Below are 19994 nucleotides of genomic sequence, written 5' to 3'. Positions count from 1 at the left end.
CTCATTGAAACTCGTGAGCTTTGGCTGGACTTCAGTATACCTTCATTGCCCTCTCTCTTGATTGAATCTTTAAGCTTGCATAATGAGAAGTGAAGGGAAGAGTAAAGTAAAATGTCAAAGATGTACCTTTGGATGGACAATAATAGAGGTCTTTGGCTATTTAATCAAAAATATTATCATTGTAAAAGAGGGTTTATAAGCCAGATTTCAGTAGGCTAAATTAAGATTATGGGTTATGAGATGGTAGAGATAGAAAGTATATGTGGGAGACATGGGTTAAATGAAGTGCCTCCCTCACTCTCCCTTTTTTTTTCTTTTAGGGTGCAGATACTTGAATATACTTATATTTTAATGGAAAAGAGTCAGTATCAATTTTAGAAGAAGCTAAACATATAGAGAATTGATAGATGGGATAATTGAGCAAGATCCCAAGGTCAGTGTGGATGAATGTAGGATCCAGTAAACTCAACAAGTAGAAGGATTAGCCTGGGGTGGAAATGTTAAAGAAGAGGAAACTGTGGCTAACGATTGTGGGTGACATGAGAAAATTATAGGAATTCTTACTTGATGACTTAGGTAAGTGTTTTTCAACATATGATCCCCAGAACATTGGTGTTTTCTTTTGGTCTATATGGACCACAATGAGTTTGATAGCTTCAGGAAAGAAAAAAGTGATGTTAACAGTTTTCTTCACACACAGCTAACAAATTGAAACATGTCATTGTTATGGCTTACTGCTATTAGCTTATTTTATTTTTACCAAAAATATTCATGAACCTTTGGAACAAAATTACCTTAAAATTATTGGTCCATGTGCACATATTTCCCTTAATTAATCCTTGGAAACTGAAAGTTTGAGAAACAGACTCTTTGTTTCTCTTACTCATTTAAATTTGGAAAAAAGTGTCTGATCTGGTTTGACAAGGGATGAAGTAACAAGGGGAGGGTATTTTTGTATCATAGATCTACCTTGGAACTTAAGTTAGATGACTTTGACAAATTCTTTCTACCATTCATCTTACATTTACTGAATGCTTCAATTTCCTATGTCTGATGGTACAAAAATAATTATAACCTAGGATCTGCCTTAAGAAACCCACAATATCAAAGAGGCAGTTATGTAGACGTGAACAAATGTGGTACATAAATGTTAGGATATTTATAGTTACAGGTATAGGGGCTTACAATTATATTACTTACATACAAGAAGGGGTGATTATCTCTCCTGGGATAAGATTAGAGGGAACAGAGTCCAGGAAAGTAGTGTAGGGAAAGTTGTGAGGTCTTGAAGGATGAACCTGTTAGGCAGTAAGTGGGAAAGGGCGATCAACATGGAGGGAAAAACATGGAGACATGAGACAGTGTGGTATAGTTGAGCATTTGTAAATAGTGTTTTGGAGCGTTGGATGCAGTAGCTCTCTGAGGGAAAGGTATGTCTCTTTCTAGTCTTTGCATCTCTAAATCCTGGTAGAATGCTTAGCATACAGTAGCCTCTTGATAATTTATGGATATAGCTCATTGGGAGGAAGATGGGTAGGCAGGTATTGCAAATATTGCATTGTACGCTCTGTAAACAGTTCCAAAAGTCATGCTTATGAGTTGGACAGTATTCTATGAGATATAGGAAAGAAATATCTCAAGGCTTTGAAATAGATAGATTTGCATTTTAGAAAGATTCCAAGGTAGTGTGAAGGTTAGATTGGGTAATGGAACAGACTTAAGGCACATATACTGGTTAGGAGGCTATAGTTGAGAGACAAGGAGTCTTGAACCAAAGGAGTAAATATGTAGAGAGGAAGAGCTTGAGTTGATATCCATGGCTCAGTGATAAAGCTTTTAATTCTGTGGCCTCTTGAAAGGATTTGATTTTTTCTTATCTGTGTACCAGCTCTAGGTATTCTTTTTAAAACTTTTTAAAACTGTTGAATTTTAAAGATGGTGAATGCTGGACTGGTTTGAGGATTCTTCTTTGACTCAGTAATTTGCTCTCAGTGGCAAAGGGAACGAACTATTATTGAGCACCAGATTAGATACTGTGTTTGGAATTGTATTATATTACTACAATTAATGTAATTTTATACATTACTGTATTTAATTCTGAGAATGTGAGGGTAGGTATTAATCATTTTCTCGATTTTATAGCCTCAGAGAGGTGAAGATATTGCCCAATCTCATGAAGCTAGTAAATGGCCAAGTCTGGATTTGAACCCCTGTCAGTCTAACTCCAAAACTCCTTTTCTCACAGTACTAAGAGGGTCTTCCCATTTCTTGCAAGGAAGGTGCAAGGTCCTGATTGGCATTATAAGGAAACACTTGTAGTCCTCCATGAAAAGCTTGCATTAGGAACTCTGAGAATTTGATTACTAGTTGGTTCTTCAGGTACTTATACTTTTATTTTTACCCATATCTGTTAGTAGGCATGAATATATTGACATATTGACATTTGATATAGTAGTTTGTTAACACCCCTGAAATCTTTCTGAAAAGAAGGAGCTGGATTGATGGATGGCTTTGGCCTTCATTCTTCTGATCCTCTCAAACTTAAGCCTGCTTGCAAAATGCCTTATTTTCTGAATGACTGAGCTCAATAAGAAATCCTGTGTGCACTTGTCTTGTGTCTGGATTATAATAAGCATCTATTGCATTAACAGAGAAAGATTTTGAGAAATATTGGGGAAACTACCCTCATATCCATTTTATCTTTCCTGAGTTCTTTATTTTCTCAGTTGGCTGGTGTTGAGATAAAAGATGGATTAACTAGACATAACTTTATTGGAAAGAAAAACCTGGTCAGGCACTTAAGTATTTGGCAGTGAAGAAAGGCAGAAAAAGCAGCAGGAAAAGCGGCCAAAAAGTTTCTTACTTAGGAAGGTGGGCAGTTTGAGAGGCAGACCCTGGAGCAAGCTGACTTCATGGGGAAATAATTGCACTAATACTCTAAAAGGGTGTGAATTGTGGTTATTTAATTTGTTTTGCATTATACATACATATAAAAATTTAATATCAATAATTTCCACTTAAAAGGAATAGTAAAATTTCAAAGCAGAGAATTTTGGAAAGTTAATTGAATGGGAGAGAATGCAAGTTGAGGAAAGTTATATTGATTAGTACGTCAAAATTTTTATAGAAATATGATTGGGTTGCCTGAAATTCAAATAAATCACATTTACAATACAATAAAAATGACATGTACCTCAGAATTTAATTTGCAAAAAGTTACTGAAAAATGTTTTCCATACAGAAAAGTGCAACTAATGATACAAGCAATATCTCACTCCGTAGAAGCATATAAAAAGTAATAACATTCTCCTACTTACATGAATGCAGTGCCCCCATTGTTTGTCTTAATTGGTTTTTAAAATGTAGACCGAAAGAACTTGAGGGGAACAAAAAAATGTTACTTTGTAATGGTGCTTTGCCTGAAATATTTCAGGTTTCTTAGTCCGAGCGCCAGAGTAGTGCCTCTCCTTTCACTAATATGAGAATAACTGGTTTTTTAAATTTCTGCAGAGAGTAATGTCTTTTTTTTAAAAACTCAAATGCTGTCTATTAAAAACTTTCTGTCTCTTTGTCCAAAAGGAATTCACTGTTTAAAAATAATTTCCATGTATGGTCGTTAGGTCAAATTTTGATTTGGAAGTCTGTTTATATATTTTGCTATTACTTGCTCAGAATGTATGTTGAAAACTCATGTTAATTTCAGTAGAGTATGATGAAATCTAGGAATTCTGGAAATCTGTCACCAGTACCTGCCCTGAGTTGCATAAACAGTTACTTAGGCTTAAAGAGTTGCTTGTTGCTTAGTTGCTAAAAAAGAAAAGCCCCATCAGTGGTTAGTAGTTCCTCAAAGTAGTTGGGAAATCCTTAAGACAACTTTGTATACCTAGTACTTACTTTTGAAGTTATGCTTGCCTACAGGAACTAAGGCAGCATGTTGAGACAACATGTTGTCAGATGGCCAAACCACAGCACTGGCCCAAACCAGGAAGATCCATGATGCCTATGGGATGCCTCACCCAAGAAGGGAGATCTCAGCATGCCCCAAGATAAAGCTTCCTCTGTACATATTCACCCTCTACCCCAAATAAAAGGTACCCATTCCCAGTGCTTGGGGAGCCATAGCTTTGTGAGATTATTCCCCATGGTATCCATTTTCTTTGCTGTATGCCGCAGATAAAATTTCTGCTTTGTGTGACGACTACTTCTGGTGTTGTTTGATTTAAATCACCAAAAGTGGACTCATGTTTGGTCCAGTGACAAAACTAGTAATATCATAGATACATCCTTCATATTTGAGATTATGACAGAGATTTTTAAAAATCACTCCCCTTTGAGGGTTTAAAAATAACTTTATTGAGGTACAATTGACGTATAATAAACTGCATATATGTATATATGAAGTATACAGTTTGATAAATTTTGAAATATGTATATTTTAATGGAAGTATTACCCCCCAAAGTTTCATGGTACCCTTTCATAATCCCTCTCTCCCACCTCTCTACACACCTTCCCAACCCCCCCAGACATTCATCTTCTTTCTTTCATTATAGACTGGTTTGGATTTTCTAGAGTTTTATCTAACTGGGATCATACATTATGCACTCATTTTGTCACTTCTTTTACTCAGTGTAATTATTGTGAGCTTCATCCGTGTTGTTGCATATAGCAATGGTTCATCCGTTTTTATTGATGGATAATATGCTGTTGGTAGATATTCCACAGTTTGTTTTTCCACTCACTTGTTGGTGGACATTTAGAATGTTTCTAGATTTTGGCTGTTTATATATAAATAAAGCTTCCTTTAACAGTCATGTACAAGTCTTTGTATGGATGTATGCTTTTTTTTTCTCTTGGGTAAATACCTAGGAGAGGAATGGCTAGATCATATGGTAACTATATTTTATGTGTTTAAATTTTAAGAAACTGCCACACTTTTACCAAGTGATTGTATCATTTTAATTCCCACCAACAATGTGTATGCAATTCCTCTACATTCTTGCAGGAAGTTGGAATGGTCAGTCTTGTAATTTTCACTTTTCTAGTGGATGTGTAGCAGTATTTCATTAGGGTTTTAATTTTCATTCCCCTGATAACTGCTGATGTTGAACATCTCTTCAAGTGCTTATTTGCCATCTAGATATCTTTCTCTAAAGTGCTTAGAATGTGTAGTAATTTTGCTTGTTTTATCTTTTTACTAGTAATTTATATCTTTTCCTGATAAGTCAAGCTAGAGATTTATCAATTTCATTGATTGTCTAACCAGCTTTTGGTTTCATTGAATTTCTTTATTCTGTTTCTGTTTTTTTATTTACTTTATTTCCACTCTGATTTTTGTTATTCTATGTATTCTTCTTCCTTTGGGTTTAATTTGTCTTCTTTTTCTTAAGTTGTAAGCTGAGATCATTGATTTGAGATCTTTTTTCTTTTCTTTTTTTTTTTCCTTAAAGATTGGCACCTCAGCTAACAATTGTTGCCAATCTTTTTTTTTTTCCTACTTTTTCTCCCCCTTTTCCCCCAGTACATAGTTGTATATTTTAGTTGTGGGTCCTTCTAGTTGTGGCATGTGGGATGCTGCGTCAGCGTGGCCTGATGAGCGGTGTCATGTCCACACCCAGGATCCGAACCAGTGAAACCCTGGGCCGCCGAAGTGGAGCCTGTGAATTTAACCACTTGGCCGTGGGGCCAGCCCCTCTTCTTTTCTAATACAAGTATTTAGTGCCATAAATTTCCCCCTAAGTAATGCTTTAACAGCATCCCACAAATCCTGTCATGTTGCATTTATATTTTTATTCAGTTCAAAATACTTTTTCATCTCTCTGTTTGTTCATAACCCATGGGTTATTTAAAGGTATGCTATTTAGTTTACAAATAGTTGAGGATTTTCCAGAGATCTTTGTTAATGATTTCTAGTTTAATTTCATTCTGGTCAGAGAACATAGTTTGTATGACTTGAATCCTTTTAAATTTATTGACACTTGTTTTATGGCTCATAATATGGACTATATTGGTAAATGTTTTGGATGCACTTGGAAAGAATGTGTATTCTGCTGTTGTTGGTGGAGTATTCTATGAATGTCCATTAGGTCATGTTAGTTGATAGTGTTATTCAAGTCTTCCATATCTTTGCTGATTTTCTGTTTACTTATTCTATCAAGTATTGAGAGTGGGGTCTTGAAATCTACAACTATAATTGTAGATTTTTCTATTTCTCTTTGCAATTCTATCAGTTTTTGCTTTATGTATTTTGAAGCTCTGTTATTAGATGCATAAATATTTAGGAATTCTTCTGTATTCTTGGTTCATTGACCTCTTTTTCATTTGAAATGATTTTCTTTGTCCCTGGTAGCATTTTTTGGTCTGTAATCTAATTTGTCTGATATTAAAGAAGCCACTTCAGCTTTCTTTTGATTAGTGTTAAAACATGATACATCTTTTTCCATCCTTCTATGTTCAACATATTTATGTCTTTATAGTGCATGTCTTATAGTTGAGTTTTGCTTTTTAATTCATCTGACAATTTCTGCCTTTTAATTCAGGTGTTCAGACCATTTGTATATAATGTGATATAATTAAGTTCAAATCTGTAAGAAATCTGTTTTCTATTTGTCGGATCTGTTGTCTTTTTCCTCTTTATCTGACTTATTTTGGATTAATTGAGTATTTTTGTGATTCCATTTCATTTCTTCTTTGTTATTTTAGTGTTTTCTTTAGCTTTGAAAGTATACATTGTTAACTTATCTACCTTCAAGTGATATTATGCCACTCCTGTATAAGAACTTTATAATGCTTTATATGCGTTTCTTCCCTTGTGTCCTTTCTGTTAGTGTTGTACATTTTAGTTATACTTTGCATAAACCTCTCAAATATTGTTATTTTTGTTTAAATAGTTATCTTAAAGAGACTTACGTAATAAGAAAAATGTGTTATATATTTTACCCTTGTAGTCATCATTTCTCTTGCTCTTCCTTTTTTTGTGTTGATCCATATTTCAGTCTGGTATCATCTTTCTTCTGCCTGAAGGCTTTTCTTTAAAATTTTTTCAGCTTTTTATGTCTGAAAAAGTCTTCATTTTACTTTTGTTTTTGAATATTTTCATTTGATATAGAATTGTAGATTGACAATTTAAAGTACTTTAAAGATGTTACTGCCCTCTTTTTGCTTGCATTGTTTTTCATAAGAAATCTGCTGTCATACGTACCTTTGTTTCTATTCACATGAAATATCTTTGTCTCCCCCCATGGCTGCTTTAAAAATGTTCTATCACTAGTTTTGAGCTATTTGATTATGGTGTGCTTTGGTGTAGTTTTTCTCATGTAGCTTTTTTGTATTTGGGATTCTTTGAGCTTCCTGGATCTGTAACTTTTTTAGTTTTCAGCAAGTTTGGAAAATCTTGGCATGTGTTTCTTGTCTCCCATTCCTTTTTTTTCATGGACTCCAATGTCATGAATAGTAGAGTATTTAAGGTTGTCCTGTAGCTCTTTGATGCTCTTTCACTTATTAAAATTCTTTTTTCTCCATTTCATTTTGCATAGTTTCTAATGCTTCAAGTTCACTAATTTTTCATTTGCATCTAATGTTCCATTAATTCTATCTAGTGTATTTTTAATCTCAGACGTTGTAATTTTCAGCTTTAGAAATTCACTTATATCTTAGTTGTTTGTAACTTTTTGAACATATGAAATACAGTTACAATAATAACTTTTAATGCCCTTGACTGCTGTTTGTTGCCTCTGTGTCAGTTCTGGGTTGTAGATTTTGACTGGTAGCTTTTTCTCCTAATTATGGGTTTTATTTTTCTATGTCTTTGCTTGTCTGGTAATCTTTGATTGTATATGAGATACTATGAATTTTACTTTGTTGAATGCTGCGTATTTTTGCATTCCTATAAATATTCTTGAGCTTTGTTCGGGGACATGGTTAATTGGAAACTGTTTGATCCTTTTGACTCTTGCTTTTAGCATTTGTTAGGTGGGCCCAGAGCTGCATTTAGTCTAGGGCATATTATTTCCCACTAGTGAAACAAGATCCTTTATACTCTACCCAATGCCTTTTGAATTACAATTTTTCCTAGTCTGGCTGGTGGGATCTGGCACTGTTCCCAGGAATGCTGAATACTGTTCCTCTAAATCTTTGGGATAGTTCATTTCCTGACTGTGGGGAGTTGCTTGTTGAATACTCAAGGAGAACTCTCTGCAGTTCTCTGGGATTCTCTCACTGTGCAGCTCTCTCCTTTGTAGCTGCCTTGGAGTTCCTGGACTCAGCTGTGTCTCCTTCACTAAGGAGTCCTTCAGGCTCTGCCTAGGTTCACCCTCTTTGCACTGTAGTCTTGAATTCTTAAGGCAATAAGCCGGGACCACTTTGTATGTTCACACTCCCTGCACTGTAGTCTTGAATCTTTCTTGAGGCAATAAGCCAGCTCAACTTTCTATGTATTTATTTACAACCATATAAGTAAATAAATTACTTGTTGTGTATGCCAGGAATCTGACATTGGCTGGAAATTTCTCTTTTCTTTTGTGAAGCTTCCATAGTATAGGTTTGGTCTATGATCTTAGTTGTAAATTAGTTTATGTTGTCTGACTAATTCTGAGTTGACTTTGCAAAAGAGCACATGATCTTTGTTTTTATTCTTTGAGTGCAGTTAAATATGTCATTTCCTGGTTATAGTTTCTTAGACTATCAATAACTTATCACATTGAATGAGAAGGGTTTCCACAGATGTGTAGAATTACAGCCTGATTTTACTATTTTTATTTATTTATGTTTGTTTCCTTTTTAGAATGAGTATGTGAATATTAAATAATGAAGAATAGTTGAATTATATTATTTACCTAATTGTTATGGAGACTTTGATCAGTTATTATTATAACTGCCATAGGCTATCATGGCATTGTAACAGAGAATCTTAAACTATTGATTTATGGTGGATATGGAAGTTCTGTTTTTTTAATTGGAATCATGATTTTTTTGGTACTGAGGGCTTTGTTGAGGTCAGTTAAGGTATCATTTGAGTCTTGATGTTGTTACTTGCATTGTACCTATATTTCATAGTCTGACCTGTTCAAACAGAAGTAGTACAGAGGATGAGTCCATCCATATCCTGAGTGTTGATGAGAAGAACAAGTTGGGAGCCAAGATTATCAAGGCAGAAATGATGGGAAATATGGTAAGATTTATATGTTGTTCTTTTGGAAAATAGTAATTAAATATTTCTTACGAGTAATTTTGGAAGTTCTTTGCAGTGTGGATGTAGCACACTTTGAAAATAACTGCTGCTTATTGATTGTTTAAAGAAATTCTGGAACACTTCTGAAAACATAACTGTGTCTGCTTCTAAATAAATTATCTACTTTGTCAGGTTTCTGAATTTAAGAACCTAGAAAACTAAATGCTTTTTAATTTCTTTTTTACTTTGCTATTTGCTTTATTCTTACCTTTCTAACTTACTGAACATGTTTGATGGAGATAAAGATGTTACTGTCTTCTTTCCATTTTTAGCCATATATTATTAAGAAAGTGTATTACTTGCTTAAATTTTCTTACTTAGGTACCTAAAAAATGAGCTCCTAAAAAGAATGGTTAATTCATTTACTCAAATTTTGAGGCAACATGTTTGTGCCTGATAATGTGTTAGATGCTTTGTATAGGTTAGTTTATTTAATTCACATAGTAATGTTGTGATTTAAGACTGATTTACCTCAGAATTGACTAGAATCAAGGATGATTTGGTAAAAGCTGCATCTACCTATCTATCTGTTTATTTATTTGTTGTCTTGTCACATTCCTGTTATACTAATACATGTTACACTGCACATGGTAGAAGAGCAAAGCCAGACAGCTTTCCATGTCTTGACAGAGAATTGATTCCCTCTTGGTCATATGTATGTACTCATCTCAAACCCAAGTATAAGTGATCTTTAAGTAGTCTTCTGTTTTGGCATACTATCAGTACAACACTCTAGTAGAACAAAAGGTGGCCAAACAAGATACTTCTGTTTTTATTAGTTTGTATGTGTTATAAAAGGCATGTCTTGCATATGCTGCTCTCCCTCTTTGAATCTGGTCCTTGATAACAATGAACTTGAACTCAGAAATTGGTGAGAAAGACAAACCAACAACAACAACAATAGCAAGAAAATAATGTTTGAGTTTTGAAAGCACAAAAGAATTAGTTACAATAGTGAGAGAGAGGTCACCAAGTTAGGAGGTTAACTTATGTTAAAAGAAATGTTCCTGTGTTCATGGAACCATTGCAGTGGAGGATGCTTTTCTTTGCTTGTCATATAAATCTATTTATTTAATTTATTTCTTTGTGATCTATTGCTTTATATGTCAGTTGTTTTATATAAAATTCTGTTGACTTCCTAGAATAAAAATGAAATATATTCAGAATTTTTATCTAAATTACTTACCAACAATAAAGAAGGTAATATTTTAAATCTTGTGATGCTTTCCTTGTTATAAATAACTGAAATTTTGTGTATTGGAAATTTATAATATCTAAGGAATTATAAAAATGTCATTCTTAAGGTTATATATTTCCTGCATCTCTCTATCTCCCCTAAAATATGTGTCTTTGTAATTATTTACCTTCAAAGCATAAACAAATGCCACAGGAATTTGGAAAGTTTGTAACTGAGATAAATTCATTAAAAAATAATATTCTAAGCTATGAATTGGTAACTGAATTTAGGTGGTGGCTACATGAGTGTTTGCTATGCTGTTTTCCTTTCTCCTGTATAAATTTGAAATATTCTACAATGAAGAATTAAACTATGCATCACACCTATTTTTCTTGCTTTTCTTTTTGAAGGAATTAGCTGAACAGCTTAAAGCCCAACTCGAAAAGGCAAATAAATTCAAAGAATCTGTAACACAGACATCATCAAAAAAATCTGGGGTAGAGGTAAGTAATAAAAGTTTGTTTGTAGGTATACAATTACCTAGTGTAATACTACTACTTGGCAGTGGTAATATTTTAATATAAAATGTGTCTATATTTGTGTGGTGTGTTTATGTGTGTGTGTGCTTGTTTGCTAGCTTTTAAAAACTTATTTTCGTATGTATTCTCTTATGTTCCACCAGTGTGTCTTGATGGAGAACAGCCTAGCCCAAGGAGACTTGGTTTTATTCTGGACTCTGTCATTTACTGACTGTTTGACTTTGTACTGGTCAAACTGTTCTTAAATTCTTCCCCTGCAGAATGAGAGATTTGAGTTTGGTATCCATTTCATATAAAACAAATTATTTTGTTCCATGATTCATTCATCCATGTATTAGTGGACAAAACAGATAAAAACACCTGCCTACGTGGAGTGTCATTTGGGTAGGGAGAGAGAGACCGTAAATGTTAAAAATAATATTATAAGCATATTAGAATGTTAGACATCCTATGACAGGGTAGTGGGGATCTTGAGTGCCAGGTGTGCTGGTGACTTGGGGTACAAAGGCAAATTCTCACTGAAAAAGTGACATCGGTGCAAAGACTTGAAGTGAAGTGCTGAATGTATGTATCTGAGTGACACTTTGGACATAGGAACAGAATTTAAAGGTCCAAAGATGGGAACATGGTTGATGTGTAGGAAGAACAGCAAGGAGACCAGCATTGCTGGAGTGGAATGAATGAGAGAGAACGAAATAGGAGATCCAGGGTGGAGAGACTATGAGAGGCCAGTTCATGTTAAACTTTCATATAAGGGAGTGGGCTTTTATCAGGATGAGAAGAAAAGCTGTTAAAGGGTTTTGAGCAGAAAATACATTTTGACAGCACCATCATGGCTTCTTTGTTAACAATAGATTGAAGGAGAATTAAGGGCAGAAGCTGGAGTCCAGCTAAGCTTTTACTATAATACACATGAGAAATGATAGTGGTTTTGATCAAGGTAGTAGCTGAGGAGATGGTTAGAAGTGGTTAGATTTTGTATGCATAAATGTTTTCTGTATGTATTTTGAAAGGAGAACTGACAGGATTTTTGTGATGGTTTAGATGGGAGAGGAGCAGGAGATAAACAGAGGAGGCGACTCCAAAGTTTTTAGCCTGAGCACCTGGAAGGATAGAGTGGCTATTATTTGAGATGTAGAGGAAAGGGGAGGAGTAGGTTTTGGGGCAAAGATTGGAAGTTCTGGTTTTGATGGATTGAGTTTGGATGTCTTTTAGATGGGGAACAAGAAGAGATGATAAGTAGGCAGGCGAATATAGTTGGAGGTTGGGAGAAGCCTGGGCTGGAGATAGAAATCGGGGTGTTATTAACATATAGATAGTATTTAAATCCACACTACTGCATGAAATCACCATGAAGGGTAAATGCAGATAGAAAAAGGTGAAGGGCCGAGTTGGATGTGTTACAGTGTTGAGAGGCTTATGGTGAGGTTTATAAGTGATTTTAAAGGACTGGTCTCAAAGATTGGTTTACATGATTTAATGTCAGTGTGAGAGGAGATTAGAATGTGTGAAGTCAAGTTCCATAGAATTTTCTTCAAGTTAACATTATTAATGATTTAGATAAAAGTGTAGAGAGTACGTTTATGAAATTGGCTGTTTTTACTAAGTTGTGCTAGCTAATGTTGTTTAAAAGTGGATAATTTAGAATTTCTTGCACAGATTAAGGAATTGAGAATGAGAAACTATAAGTAGGATTAAAAAGCAGGGACTGAAAGGGGATAGCTAAAACTAGGTGTACGTTACAGTCCGTCTTACACACTTTTGCCAGATTTATTTTTTCAGATGTCCTTGTGGTCATAGTACTTTTGTACTCTGGAATGTTTATGTGATTTCTTAGTGCTAACTGTATTAAATACTAGATCTTCCTGCAGTATAGCCTTCCACAGTAACCCCATTTTCCAGCCTTCCCTCCAAGCCTCTCTTACACATAATCTACATGTCTCTCTGATATTTACATATGCTATTAATTATCTTTGTAAGCTATCACCCTCTTGAGGCTCATCTACTTTTTGGTATGCCTTTACCTCCTTCAGGAAGCCTCTTTTCTAGTCCTTTCAAACAGTTTGTAACCTTTTCCTCTTTTGAAATTTCAAAGATCTTTAAAGTATTCTCAGTGGAATTTATCTTTTCAAATTATATATGTTTGTATTCTTGTCATCACCCTCTAATCTATACCTGTCTTTTTCCTGACACTCGTCACTTTATATGAAAGGGTTCTAAAGCTCTGGCTGGACTTCAGGGGATTCTTGAAATTGAAAGCAGTTCAACTGAAAAAGATTGAAGCAGATCTTCCGGTAAATAACATTTCTTCTGCTGTTTTAAGGATACTGTAGAGTAATTGACAGACTATATCTCATCCCTTGAGCGTGTAACTCTAAACTGTTACTGATGTCTTTATGATTTTTAGCTCCTCCTAACTTTTGAGCATTGGACCTTATAACTCAGTGGAGTAGAATTCAAAGTTGTATTCAAAGTAGTATACAAAGTAAAATTTCTATTCATGAGCCTCTTTTGGAAAGTGTGTAGCCCTTTGAATCTTCAGATAGAAAGGTTTTTATTCTAAGGATTCTTTGACCAGAAAGAAAAATTTTATTTTCTCTGCAGAGATGGGACACTTGCACATTTAGTTGAAGCTTTACTAGGCATATGCGTAAAACAGTTCGGAAAGAATTCTCTGCTGCCGTTAAAGTTATTTATTCCATCAGGGCCAGAGCCTTGACGTGTCTGTCTTTCAAAGTAGTTTTGTTAAGAAATGAGAGCAGAAAACAAAATTGTTCACTGTAGCACAGAAATGTTCTGACTTTTTAGAGGAAAATCTTGAAATACTTCTGATAGAAATTTTGCCCTTTTAGAGAAGAGAAAATCTCATTTATAGAACAGTCTGAACAGGGAGGAATCCTTTCATTTCGTAGCTTATTTATTAGAATTGTTAGGTTATATGAACAAGATAAATCTCTTGATTCGCCAACCTGTGAATATTGTTTTGGCTTTTGTGAAAAACCATCAGCACTTGTAGTTATTGGTTTGCTTATTTCTCTTCCCCTTTAGAAGGTGAATTATTTAGTTTTTAGAACAAGGGCTATTTCTTTCAGTTCATATCTAGTAGCCAGGGTAATGCTTGGCACATTGTAGACAGCCAAGAAATACTGGAAATATTTGTTGTTTGAATGTCTTCGATTTATTTTCTTCCCTAGAGTTTTCTATTATAAATCTTAAAAATGATCCAAGAACTTTGAAATCCTCTATCTGGCCTTTCTACGAGTGTAGCTTCTTCTTTAAACAATAATACAACTATATAGAACCTCCATCTAACTTGCTTTTGGACATTGAGTGATGAGATCCATTGAGTTTTGGAAGAGTGCCAGTTCTATATCAGAAAAAATCTAATCTTAATTCTTTAGTGTGTTAGATCCTAATCTGCCCTTTTATAACTTCTACTTGTTAATACTTCAGTGGAATCATATCATGGACACATTTATGTCCATGTGTGATTCTTTGAATTGTCTGAAACTTAAGTTATAAAGTATGATTTGGTTTAGAAATCTTTGCCATCTGAGCATTATAGGATATGTTTAATAAAGAATTATTACCTTAAGAAAACCAATTTGCTTTTAATTCCTTTAATAATATCTTATTTTTTACTTAGGTTCTATTTCTAAATTTATTTCATTGAATTTCAAGACAATGATATTAATTGACATCTATAGTAAGACTACCCTGGCTACCAGTATTATTAGTAATAGATGATATTTTTTGAAGGCGTACTATGTACCAAGACTTGTGTTAAGCACTTTAAATATAGAAATTCATTAAATTCTCATTGAAACTCTATGAGGCCATTTATCCTCATTTTTTGAATAAATTAAGGCAGAATGAGCTGAGTCTCAATTAAGTTTTAATTTGATAGCAAGAAATAAGGTTAGATATTTTTGTGCAATTTAAAAATATTTAAAGTAAATAAAAATTATTTAGAATAATTGCTTTGACTCAGTTTGATAAGCTAATGTTTGAAATATAAAAAGGAAATCTTGCCTAGATGTTGAAACCAATTTTATATGCAACAGTTATGCAAGCTCTAAACACAAAAACCTAAGTTGTTTAGAAATGCTCACACAATTAAATAGAAAAATTTCTATTAAAGTGATTTTGTGTATGAACTTGAAAAAATAAAGTATATTTTTCTTTATTTTTTCATTCTTAGGTGACTTCTAATTATAATATACACTCTTTGTAGAAATGTGGAAAATGCAAGAAAAACTTAAAGGGGAAAGTAAAAATCCACCCATATCCTACCATTCAGGGATAACCCACGCATAAATATTTTAAAGTATTTCTCTCCAGAGTCTCTTCCTTCTTTTCTTCCTTCCTTCTTTCTTTCATTCCTAGTGACATGTTAAGTATTTTTGTGCAGTTAACGTAACAAAGCAAAAAAGAAAACATCCGCATTCTTTTTATTTTTTTGATGTTTCCCTCAAGTCTCTGTCCATTATAAATATGTAAACACATGCATAATTTTACATAATTGTAATCTTTTTTTTTGTTTTTTCTACTCATTCTGTCAGCATCATTTTCCATGCTGCACAGTATTTATCATTAAATGAAATTGTAATCATGTCAGTGTATTCAGTGTTCCAATAATACAATTTCTAAGATTTGTTTAAGGAAAGGAGACTGAAGAAATTCAGCACAACCTATTTTTCCTGAAAATTTGCCTGCAAAAACCAAGAACAACAACAAAAACTCTTCTTACAGTTTCTTCAGCAGTTGCTCAAAACTTTTGCCATTCTCCCCAGATTTCCTGCTTTATTCTAAGTGATCACTTTGCTTCCTACCTCATTGGGCACATAGAGATTGTAAGTTTGGGGGCCAGCCTGGTGGTGCAGCAGTTAAGTGGTTAAGTTCGCACATTCTGCTTCGGTAGCCTGGGGTTCGCCAGTTTGGATCCCAGGTGTGGACCTACAAACCACTTATCAAAGCCATGGCAGGCATCCCACATATAAAATAGAGGAAGATGGGCGTGGATGTTAGCTCAGGGCTAATCTTTCTCAGCAAAAAGTTGAGGATTGGGGGTAGATGTTAGCTCAGGGCTAATCTTCCTAAAAAAAAAAAAAAGGAAGAGATTGTAAGTTTGAATGTTTTCAGAGAATGTGTACCATCCAGGAATGGATGGCTAGGAATGTTTGAATGTCGGTCTGTTCTCCCTGAAATGAATCTTTCTGCGTCTCTCATCTGGCAGTGGGAACAGTGTTCTCATTTGCTTTAAGGCCAAGTTCTTTACCAATGCTCTTAATCACATTCCTTTTCTGTCCTCTGGAACCATTTCCCACCAGTTATCTCTTCTCTTGTACAGAATCTTCAATTTCTTTCTCTTTATTGGCCCCTTTCTCATTACTTGCAAATATGGTTAAGTCTCTGTGTCCAAAAAACAACTTTCTTTTCCCTGAGCAACTTTACCATCCTCTTCTGGCACTTCAACAGGAAAGGATGGCCCAGGCAGGACAGCATGGGTAAGGGTGCAAAGGTGAGGGCGAGATAGTATGTTTTGAGGATGGTATATTGTTCTGAATGTTATAGAGTAAGGTATGAGTGAGGGTATAGGAAGAAGAGGTTGGATAGGTAGACAGGAATCAAAGCTCTATTCTCATCCTGACTATATCTCCCAGTTTCATGGTTTCAGTTGACTTCTTTATGTGACTGTAGATCTCAGATCTGTAACTCTAGTGCTCAACTCTATGCTAGGCTCTAAACTAGTATTTTCAGTTGTCTGCTACACTTTTGTGGGTGTTCCATAACTTCAGAATGTCTAAAACCATCCCCTTAATATATAATTTCCCTTCTCTGCCTGATCATCCCTCTGTTTTTCTGACTTAAAAACCATGGAGATGTCCTTAATTCCTTCTTCTGGCAGCACATTCAAGTTGTCACCAAGTAGTGTTATTTTACCTTGCCTTCTCTCCTGTACATATCTTTAATTTCATTTTTTGAATATCTTTAATATCTTTTAATTTCTGCAGTCACTGCCCTAGTTCAATGCTTCATCATCTCTTAGAGTATTAGAGTAATATCCCAAGTGATCTTCTTGCCACTGTTCCTTTGCTCATCAAAGTGTCCTTTAAATTGCCACCAGAATTAATCTAAATACAATTGTGGTATAGTTGAAAGAACTCTGGATTTGAGGAGTTAAAACTTCAGGTGATGTCTCACCTGTTTTATTCCTTTAGCTAAGTTATTTATCTGAGACAAGATCCATGAAAATATTATTGAGAACTTTAGAGTCAGCCCTAATGGCCTAGTGGTCAAAGTTTGGTGTGCTCCGCTTCAGCGGCCTGGGTTCAGTTCCTGCGCGCAGAACCACACCACTTGTCAGTTGCCATGCTATGATGGCAGCACACATAGAAGAACTAGAAGGACTTACAACTAGAATATACAACTATGTACTGGAACTTTGGGGAGAAAAAAAGAAAAGGGAGAGGAAGATTGGCAACAGATGTTAGCTCAGAGCGAGTCTTTCCCAGCCAAAAAAAAAAACATCTATATATCTATATATCAATATATATAGATATATGTATTATTGAGAACTTTAAAATGTAATATAAATTTAAAATTTTTCTAAAACACGAATATGCCTTTGCTTAGGAATCTTTAAACACTATTGGATCTTTGTGCTTTGCTCATTTCCCCTTTACTTCTAAGCCCTTTACCCTTCCATCTTTATTTCTGAAGACCCAGTTCAGTTGTACCCAAGAATGGATCCATTTCTCCAATGTGATCCAGTACTACTTGATTTATACTTTTATCTTTCTCAATAGTCTAATGAAGATTTGTATAAACCCCTATTTCCTCCTTCTCCCTGCTCCCTGCCATTTTGTTTATGAATTCCTTAACAACTAGAACCATATCTTGTTCATCTTTTTAGACACATTCATGCCATTGAGTTATATAATGATGAAAGTGATTCTGAGTGTTGTAAGTTCATTGATCAAATGGAATGAAATGAAATAGAATATTAAAAAAATGAAAAGTCTGCAGTGTTTTTGGTTTACTGTTTATAACAATTAGGGGCATATCTTTTCAGATTGCCCACAGTTTCATGCAAAGCTAGATAGTCTCATAAAATGATTAACCCAACAGTTAACAATTTGACTTTGTTGCTGAGTCCTTAATAAGATACTCAAGCGTTCTCAGTCAAAAGTTGGGGAGTTTTTCATTTAGGTGAAAGAACTTTTCCATAATTGAGAAATAGATCACCAGTTATAAGAGCATTGTCAACTTACTTTTTTCCCCCCAAAAGTGACAGTGTTTACTAAAAGTCATTTTTACTAACTCATTTTGTTAGAGAAATTGAGTAATAGAACTGGCATGTAATGGAAATAGCATAGGGATAGAAATAGCATGAGATTTTGAAGCCAAAGATCTAGGATCGGGTTTGGAGCTTCATCATTTATTGTATGTGATCTTCAGTATCCTTATTAGTAAAATGTGGCTTAATAATAGCTGTGTTACAGTGTTGCTAAAATTAAATGAAGTATAGTTTAGAACTTTATAAAGTAATTATATCAATATTAATTTCTATCTGGAAAAGTTGTCTTGGTTTATTTTTAAACAGGAAAAAATAAAGGCAGTTTTTAGATTGCATTGCTGTTGTTGATGCAGGAAATATATGTCATCCTTAAATTTATCCATTTTGTACCTGGCAAAATAACTAAAATTTTTTTCACATCCAGAAGAATTTTATTATTTTAGTGTGGAAAAAATTCCAAAATGTCAGTCAACATGTAAAAAATTTCTAAATCTTCTTTTCTTCTGCTGACCCTGGCAAATGCTAAAAGATACTTAGTTAAAAATATAATAATAAAAGTATATTCTCATAGCTAGCTTCACCTGTAAGGATTACAAAGAAGCAGTGATGAAAGAAGGTAAGGAGACTGAAGAATTGAGTTGGGCTTTCATATTATGTTAGAGCCAGCTATTACACTGACTCTAGAAAATATCTGTGTAACAAAATTAAAATCAGTAGTGGTTAAACATGTCCTCAAATAATTCACTTTTGAAACTGTGAAATGAACTATAGTCTAGTCTTAAATGTTACTCATAAATTTTTTAGTAGTGATCCTTTAGATTAATATGAAATTTTCTCAAGCTTATACATGTTTAGTATCTATTCTGTCAGCAGCTTTATGATTGAGAGATTAGGCAGGTCATTATTATACTGATTTGACAAGAAACAAAGCCGAAGCTAAAATAAATATGTACCTTCATTCTAATTCTGGAGCATGCTCTAGAAGAATTCCAGGATTGACAGGAAGGCTTGCAGAACTTAAAAGATGTGGTCATGAAATATATTTTCAGTTGGTGTCTGTTCTCTCTCATCTTCTGAATCTCAGTACTGTTGCGGAGTTTGCACAGGGGTCTCTACGATCTAAGGAGTTTGGAAATTATTGAGCACCATTTCTGAGTGCTGTGAATAGAGAGGTACAGTCGTGCTTTGAGGGCTTCACTATAAAAACAACAATCACAGACAAAATATAAAGAAAATTGGAAGGGATATAACATGGCTCCAAATAACGCTACGCTTCTCTGTGGATGGGAAACTGAACAGAAACATAAAACAGTGAGGAGCTGGAGTTTGTAGGGATCCGACTCCAAAAATAGGCAGAGTGGCTGAGAATTGAACTCATCTGAGATGATGGCAATTAAAAGGTCCCCCACACAACTTCTCTGCCTGAACCAGGTTTGAAGGGTCCTGTGAGGGCCCTGGAAAAGGCTTTGAGTACTTAGGGCTGTAGCTCATAGGAAATTGTTTATGATGGAAGGTGTAGAGAAAGCAGACGTAGCTTTGCAGCCATTATTTGGAATCTGTGAAGTGTCCCCAATATCACAGTGTGAGATACTGTAAGAACTGGGAATCTTGATGGACTGAGTGGAGACAGTGTCAAAACTACCAACTAGTGAAGGGAAGAGTAGGCAGAGAGGGGGGAAGGGAAAAAAACCTCCCACTTAAGATAAGCTTGCACACCAGCATACCATAAAACATTAGTTTTCCCTCAGAAA

At 34.6% G+C, this 19994-nt stretch overlaps 1 protein-coding gene across 1 annotated transcript in view; it reads left to right on the top strand.

Annotated features, from left to right (window-relative positions):
• Positions 1-19994, top strand: part of CWF19L2 (CWF19 like cell cycle control factor 2) — a 114998-nt gene that overhangs the window by 44423 nt on the left and 50581 nt on the right. Inside the window, 2 exon segments of the mRNA XM_070623054.1 lie at positions 9074-9167; positions 10815-10907. Coding sequence (XP_070479155.1) covers positions 9074-9167; positions 10815-10907 — 187 coding nt within the window.

Source organism: Equus przewalskii, chromosome 6, assembly GCF_037783145.1.
Source record: "Equus przewalskii isolate Varuska chromosome 6, EquPr2, whole genome shotgun sequence".
Taxonomy (NCBI): Eukaryota; Metazoa; Chordata; class Mammalia; order Perissodactyla; family Equidae; genus Equus; species Equus przewalskii.
Note: the sequence above shows the minus strand (reverse complement) of the source record. Positions and strands in the feature narration are given on the sequence as shown.